The 7,692-nt window shown below is 35.3% G+C and overlaps 2 protein-coding genes across 2 annotated transcripts; both read right to left on the bottom strand.

The window, feature by feature from the left end:
• Positions 1–4: 4 nt before the first annotated feature.
• Positions 5–1,576, bottom strand: LOC131430557 (small ribosomal subunit protein uS17). The gene is made up of 4 exons (XM_058595625.1): positions 1,476–1,576; positions 959–1,075; positions 553–758; positions 5–248 (listed from the first exon to the last, which is right to left on the bottom strand). Exons 1-4 carry the CDS (start codon positions 1,485–1,487, stop codon positions 125–127), a joined length of 459 nt encoding a protein of 152 aa, XP_058451608.1. The 5' UTR covers positions 1,488–1,576; the 3' UTR covers positions 5–124.
• Positions 1,577–4,979: 3,403 nt separating this feature from the next.
• Positions 4,980–5,914, bottom strand: LOC131430555 (proteasome subunit beta type-2-like). Its single transcript, XM_058595622.1, has 3 exons — positions 5,695–5,914; positions 5,413–5,638; positions 4,980–5,349 (listed from the first exon to the last, which is right to left on the bottom strand). The coding sequence occupies exons 1-3, from the start codon at positions 5,783–5,785 to the stop codon at positions 5,049–5,051; spliced, it is 618 nt and encodes a 205-aa protein (XP_058451605.1). The 5' UTR covers positions 5,786–5,914; the 3' UTR covers positions 4,980–5,048.
• Positions 5,915–7,692: the final 1,778 nt, after the last annotated feature.

Genomic DNA, 7,692 nt, shown 5'->3' with positions numbered 1-7,692 from the left:
CTGCTTTCCAAATTTTAATGTATTTTTCTTGAAAACTCCTGGAGAAATTTCAGATACTTGCTAATTTTTTCTCCAGATTTTTTTCCATCCATTTTTCTCATGTACATGTTTTATTCTAAATGTCTTAGAACTTATTGAACTTCTTCTTGGCACCAGCCAATTTGCTCACTTTAAGCACATTGAAGCGCACGGTCTTCGACAACGGCCTACATTCGCCAACGGTCACAATATCACCGGCCTCGACGTCCCTGTGGATAGAAAACGTACAGTTAGTTGTTTTTATTAAATTTGGTCAAATCAAAAGGTCCTTTAAACGATTGTCAAGTATCATTCATAAAAAAAATGAAGGGTTTCAATAACAGACTGTGACAGCTACTTGCATCGAAGCGCCAATAGGCTTCCGAAAAGAAAACCGATGAAACGTCTCGTGAATAGTTATGCTATCTCGAAAAGTTTACTATTGCAAGATTAAATAGCGTCATTCTATGGGCAATTCCGAATGACGCAGAGTGAACACTTGCGCAAGGATGCAGTATTTCAACCAGCACATACCTGAAGCAAGGCGACAAATGCACACTAAGATTCCGGTGACGCTTTTCGAATCGGTCGTACTTCCGTATGAAGTGAAGGTAGTCACGACGGATCACGATTGTTCGTTGCATTTTCATCTTTCGAACCACTCCGGTCAGAATGCGACCACGAATGGAAATGTGACCGGTAAATGGACATTTCTTGTCGATGTATGTCCCAGCTATCGCCTAAAACAAAATACCGTTAGTATTAGATGATCAGAGAGTATTGTTTCAATTGTTAAACTAATTTCAATACGAATCAGAAAAAAAAGTTTGGGTTTAGCACAGGGTATCCTCATGCGGTAATCAGAAGACCATCGTGAAAGGGTATCATCATTGAATTATTTAACAATCGAACAATGGCACAGTTAAAAAAAAGTCCTTGCCTCCTTAGGAGTTTTGAATCCAAGACCGATGCTGCGATGTAAGCGAAAACCCTTCTTCTTGTTAGCCTGTTTACGGTTCAGGTTGACACCGATTTGCTTCTGGAACGCACGCTCGTTCTGTCAAAATACAAAAACAATTTAATGTGGCAAACTTGAATTAAACAAAGCGGCTGAACGGCTTGAAACGTGAAAGCTTTTCGGGCTAATCAGTAACGATTAAATTTGGGTTAAAATCTGACATTCTTCACGTTTGTGTCAGTAGACCGTCATGAAATTTTCATCATTTTAGCCAACGAAGGATTCACTTAGCAAAGTTTGTTTTGAGCCGACACAGTAGAGCTGCATACACGTGTAAAACAATCACTTTTAGCCGTAAATAATCACGCTACAACAAATCTTTTGCAAAGCCCCACGACTGAACTCCTTCTTGACTTAAAATGTCGCAAAAAGTAGTTATTTTAACACGAAAATACAGCGAAAAGACTGATTTTAACAAGAACGGACGACGAAACGATACCTGATCAGCCATCTTGACGTTAGGAAAGAAAGCAGGAAACAAGGAAACGCGAACTTTGACAGTGACGGAAAGATATCCGCACCATTGAGAAAGAGAGCGTTCAATGTTGACCAAAGCGAAACGCAAAAATTTTGACAGTGTTATCATCTTAACAGAAAATTAAATTAAATTGAATTACCAAAATAACACACTTCACAGTATATACAAAGTAGCTATTGTTTGGCTTATTTTGACTTAATTTTGAGTAGAGTGACTATAATCAGAGTGGCGACAGCTGTTCGTTTGGAATGACAGCTCCCAGTTCCAAACGAGCAAACGACCTGTCAATTCAATGTAAAGCTAATGGAATGTTTTGAATTGTTGCCAAAATTACGGATGAGATGTCGTCACTCTGGTTATAGGCACTCTAATTTTGAGTAGTTTCGGATCTTTACCTTTATTCGTTCTATCTATGGTTGTCAAAACGTGAAGAACAAAGCCACTCAACAGAGTTTTGCTCCATAAGCTACAATTTAGTAAACCGCATTGAACATGAAATTGAGTCAACTCTACCTAACCATTGAGTAGATATAACTTACTAGTGAGTAGGGTAACAGAGGTATTTTGGCCACTTCATATATTTTGGTCCGCCTAACAAACTATATGGATTCAATCGATCTTAGGTAACCCATGTTGCATCAGTTTGAAGCTAATCACATTAAATTACCTATTGCGGAAGGATTTTTCAAAGATATTTAAACATTTGGTGGATATTTTTACAAAGTGGGCCAAAATAAAATCGATCCTAAAGCGGGCCAAAATACCTCTGTTACCCTAGGTATAAGTCACATTTCAGTATATTTTACCAAGTGCCTTATGGAAACTACTTAGAACCACCTCTCCTCAAATCAAGTTCTTAAACTAGTATAAAATGTATATAGATGTATGTTCACATTCCCACATTGACGAAATGAGCATCGACTGCTCGTCTCCCCCCATATCATCGTAATTACGGAATAAGCAATACATTCTGCTCGTTTTTTAGGTGCCTGATGTACCTGATTGAAGGTGACATTATAAATGTCATTGATATTTCGCTCATTTTATGAATATGTTAGTGTAAAAGTTAAGCCATTTCTCAATTAATTTTTCAAAAAGGCGTATAAGCAAATGACAGTTTCTCTTTGTTTACCTTCTCTTCTATTAATTCCCAAGCGGATTCCACGTTTATCACTCAACTCTTTGCATGAAATGATACCCGAAACTTTCGACTTTCAAACAGAATAGTGATATCAAAGAAAATCTTTTTAATCACATCACAATAATCGAAAGAGAGAGTGATTAAAGAGAAACTGTCACTTGCTTATACACTCTTTTGAAAAATTACCCGAGATTTCACTACACTCTAGCTGAAGGAGTGGATGATGCTGACTAAGGTAGGCCTTTTTGTTAGTTTCCAGCGAATTTCAATAGTTAATGCTGGAACTCTAAGAGAACTGGTTATTTACTAGTTTTGTATATTCGAAAAGCTTGAAGATTAATATATAGATGTTCAGTTATATAATGTTTTTATTTAAAAATAAACTGAAAATTAGCACGAAAACGTGCAAAATTGGTAAAGAATAAGAAGAAAACGAATTGAAAGTTCAGCCCGCATCTTCTCACTAAATTCCGACAGATTTCCGAATCAACCGGTTGTAGTCGAAATTCATTCGGAATCGATTGTTGCACTAGAGTTGGAATTTATTCGGAATTCATTATAATTTCCACATGGAACTCCGCATGAAAATTTCTTGCCGATTCAGAATTCATTCGGATCTTATAATGTGGGTTAGAGCTATAAATCTGATTAAGATTATAATAGTAAAAGAATTAGCCAAAACCACAAGGAACAGTTCTATGGGATTGACCGAACTGCACAAATAGCGTCAAAATCACTGCAAACATTTGTTTTGAATATTTAGGCAGCAATGATTTTGTGGTCTATACAAACTTATTGTGTCTATGCTAATTTTGAAAATAGTTATTGTAGGAATTCAGATACCCCGAAAAGGACAGTTTAGTTTGTTGAGCTAGATGATGAAAGGTGCTGATCAGTGTTGTGAAAAATCAAAATTTTGAAAATCGCAACTGAAATTGTTTACAAGTGATTTTTAGACAAAAATCATCGATCAAAGAACTCACTGTAACAATGTTCTGTACTGTTTTTTGACAACACGATTCTCACTGAAACATGGCGAAAATTCAATTGTAAAAAGTTCACTAGCAAACATTATGCTCGATGATATATATTTAAGAAAAACGTTCGCACATTGAATATATTTAAAATGATTCTCGATCAGAAGATTTTTGGGAAATGATTTTTCAAAGCCATTGTATTATCTCAACCCTTCACAGAGTACATGATGGATAAATTCGCCGATGAACAAAAACTGAACCTTTCTGAAAATGTGCACTGTTCGGTTGTGCATTTGAAATTTATTCGACACTGGTGATGGAGTAATATCATTTATAAGAATATCAAGTTCTGTGATTGATAATAGTTAGAATGATAATAAAAACATAAATAACAAATAATGTTATGCAGCTCATTAAAAACTATTAGCCAATTTAGCTTGAATAACGTCTGTAGAAGTAACAGGAGCGCAGACTTCCGTTACGCCAACTCAAACGCGCTATTCAAACACTTCGCCTACTGTGTATTCGAGACTTGCTGACGATGCTGCGCTTCTGTTACTTCTATGAATCAAATTCTTGCTAAATAGCGTTTTATTCTATCAGAATCAGAACAAATTGGCTCAAATGGCACGTTCAAATTAACAACTCTACGTGCAAGAAAATATTACAGTCATTATTTCTCAGTTGCACTTCAATTGCGAATTTATTCAGCAGATTTTTTTATTGATGAAAATATAATAATTAGATCTTGCATGAATCACTTCGGTGTCGAACTGAAACGATTATCTCTTTAGCGATATTTCTGTGGAAAATTCATCAAGTTTCACTGACACAAAAAATTACTTTTGAACTTCGAAGTTCAGAGTTTTTTGGGAGCTTGTTTTATAAATGAAAATATCGGAAGTGATTTTTTCAGTCACTGAGTTTTTTTTAGAAAACCTCTTCAACTGATTTTTTCACAAGTGATAGTGAAAATGAACTTTTTCTGAATATGATTTTCCCAACACTGGTGCTGATCACGTGTGCGGACGCACACATAGAAAATCATTGGGTCTCGTGCGAAGTGAACAGCAAATAAAATATTACCACAGAAGTATTGCTGATGTGCACAGAAACACTTTGGTAACATTTAAATCAATGCGACATTTTTGCGATTGTAGTAGAAATAAAATAGGTTTATTTGAAACAATACATTCAGTTTCCCAGTTCATAATGAATTATGATTTGTTTTTTACCTGTGGATTAGTCGATCCGTTTTGCGAATTTACGCTTTATTCTAGAAGACAGCAGTAAAAATATAACTTAAAATTATATACAAACCTGGTTTAAATTACAAAAAATGAACGCTTTTATACAAAACCAATTTTATTCGTGTATTTTATGTTGAAAATTTTCAAACCATCTATAATGCTAATTTTAAGCCGCAACCGGTTGCTTCAAACTGTCAGCCGAGATATCCGCCAGTTCTTTGATTCCATCCTTATCAATTACAGATACTTTAAAATTCGGCAAATTGATTATCAGCCGCTTCTGAATTTCGGCTACTCCCTTCTTAATGATTTCATATGCCTCATCCTGCGTGATTTTTGTATGATGATACCGATCTAAAATACTTGATACAAATAATCCCCCATAACCGTGCGCTGAGTATTTCACCGGTAAACAGTTAGCAAGATAATCGATATAGTGCAGCTGGGCACCATCGGCTTCATCGTACCTTTAATGATTTACACAAAATCAACGTATTTTCTGGTATAACCAGTTAACAGACCATCCTTACCCTCCGACCAGCAAGTTAACCTGATATGGAGTGCGAGACCGCAAGTAATCAGCCAAGTTCTTCCGGGTGAAATGAGCTGCCGATTTTGGTCCAAGCTCGTAACCATTGCGCATCTTATACAGCAGTATATTTTTGCTTATATACTCTGTGAATTGTACTCGGTCTCCTGCTTCACCAACCGTAGCCATCATCAGATTATCGGAGATTTTGTAAATTTTGCTTTCATCTACAATAGGGAATTATTAATTTAAGGTTAGAAAGTAATAGCCAATTGCTACTCACCATCTTTCAGAACCATAATCGAGTGGGCATGCGAACTATCTGCGGCGAGCATCACAAAGTCCGGTCCACGAATTCCCATTAATGTCTCCATGGTTTACAATGCTACAAAGACAACTTTTACTTGAAAACAAATTAAATTTCTACGTATGATGAGAACCGCTGTTCAGGGAAACCTCGGCAATGACAAACAAAATTCTGACTGTTGTCATCCACTCTGAAGACTGGTCGAATGTGGACTGACCGAATTTTAAGGTTTTCTACTGTGTAGAGATTTTCAGTAGCACACTTAAAAGGAAATCATCATTTTTCGTAAAAACGCTATGCGACAGATGCATGTATAATGGTAAAGAATAGCGGCCCTTACACGAGCATTAAAAATGTCATTTTAAATGATGTCTTTTAAATGATGTAATTCAAATTTGTTAGAAATTTCGTCATTAGTGCACCACTACACGTTCATTAGAATGATTTTTTTTTACTAATGACATTTTTAATGACTCGTGTAAGGGCCGCTAATGGGAGAGTAGGGAATTTTAACCATACGCTATTAAGAACAGAGATACAAGGTCTGCAAATTTCTTATAAAGTGTTGCAGACATTTTTTGTTGCAGACTTTTATAAATTGACGTTTTCGCAGACTTTCGTCATAATTAACAGACTTTTCAATCAGCCGCGCTGATTTTTTTGTCGCCAAATTTCAATTTTCGGATTCGCTGACTTCTATCATATCCGCTTCATCATTTGTATTTTGCATTTGCGTTAATCAAGTGATTTTTAAGGTTTCAAAGTGTGTTTGGGCTTTAAAAATTTACGAATACTACACTGATAAAAATTTTCACGATCGAATATGTGAAGAGCACTTCAATTTAATATGCAATATGCAAATATGCAAATTATATTATTTTTCATTGAGCATAGTTGTGTTTTCCTTTAGGTGAGATGTGTTTTGTTATTGAATCGAACTACATGAGTAAATGAGTACAATACAAAAGTATGTGCAAAACACTTGATTCGGTAAAGTGTTTTAATTGAAATCTATGTTGAATCTATGTTCAAATGCTTTACATATGGTGCTAGCGGGCAAATTATTTTCAGTGTAAGAATCCTTCCAAGCCAGGACTCGAACTTGTAACATCTGGCTTGTTAGCGCAGAGAAACAGTAGATTTTTAAATTTAATATCTGTTAATATCAAGCTTGAATTAGATTGAGATTTCTCCCTTCATCATCACCAATTATATCAGTTTGATTTGAAGCAAAATTCGAAAAATTGATTGAGTTGTGTTGATGTTATTGACAATGTTTTTTCTCCTCAGATCATCCAGTGATTGTTAAATGTACTCGTATACTTTCCACATTGACAGGACTTAAAATCAAATTGAACTTAAATCCTATTGAAATTATTAATTTTAAAAAGATGACCCGAAATATGCAATATCAAACAACATCGTTACCCTCGATACTGACAACATTTTTTCTACCACCCTGCAGTAATATTAATTTTAACAACTTGTACTTGGTTATGTAAATTTCAGCCAATCACGAAACTGACTCGAAGTGGATTAAACATTGTCAGGTCCTGTCCTAGGTTATGAGTTTGGTACAAATCTCATAACCATTGTTGTATTCATGGCATGTGTTGTATTCAACGGGCAGAACACTTAAAAAATGCGCAGTTATTTACTGCCTATTCGCAAATATGAAATGGAGAATAAAATAAATGTGCAGCTAATTTCAAGCACAGACATCATATTTGATGTATCAGCGTTCTGAATATTAAATTCTTTCAGTGTAACTGCGCTTTACTATGAAATATTTATCCAGATTTTATGTAACATTCAATTAGTGTGTTCATGACAATGACTACCTGAAAATAAAAGATAAAATTATGGTCTGAAAAAGAGCTGAGCTCTTCTTCGATTGACCTTCAAGCAATCAACATGTTTTATTTAACAATTACCGAAATACCTGAAAAGTTCTTTCCAGATACATATTGTGTC

The sequence above is a fragment of the Malaya genurostris genome, chromosome 2 (genome assembly GCF_030247185.1).
Source record: "Malaya genurostris strain Urasoe2022 chromosome 2, Malgen_1.1, whole genome shotgun sequence".
NCBI lineage: Eukaryota > Metazoa > Arthropoda > Insecta > Diptera > Culicidae > Malaya > Malaya genurostris.
The sequence above is the reverse complement of the archived record's forward strand: the minus strand, read 5'-3'. Positions and strand labels throughout refer to the sequence as shown.

What these genes read in the sequence shown, in the direction of transcription:
- LOC131430557 (XM_058595625.1), bottom strand. An exon ending in GATTCAAAACTCCTAAGGAG is followed by an intron (nt 759 to 958) that starts GCAAGGACTTTT and finishes ATTTTGTTTTAG; the next exon opens with GCGATAGCTGGGACATACAT. An exon ending in CATTTGTCGCCTTGCTTCAG is followed by an intron (nt 249 to 552) that starts GTATGTGCTGGT and finishes TTCTATCCACAG; the next exon opens with GGACGTCGAGGCCGGTGATA.
- LOC131430555 (XM_058595622.1), bottom strand. Translation starts at nt 5,785, where the DNA reads ATGGAGACATTAATGGGAATTCGTGGACCGGACTTTGTGATGCTCGCC. An exon ending in GATTATGGTTCTGAAAGATG is followed by an intron (nt 5,639 to 5,694) that starts GTGAGTAGCAAT and finishes TCCCTATTGTAG; the next exon opens with ATGAAAGCAAAATTTACAAA. An exon ending in GTTAACTTGCTGGTCGGAGG is followed by an intron (nt 5,350 to 5,412) that starts GTAAGGATGGTC and finishes AAATCATTAAAG; the next exon opens with GTACGATGAAGCCGATGGTG.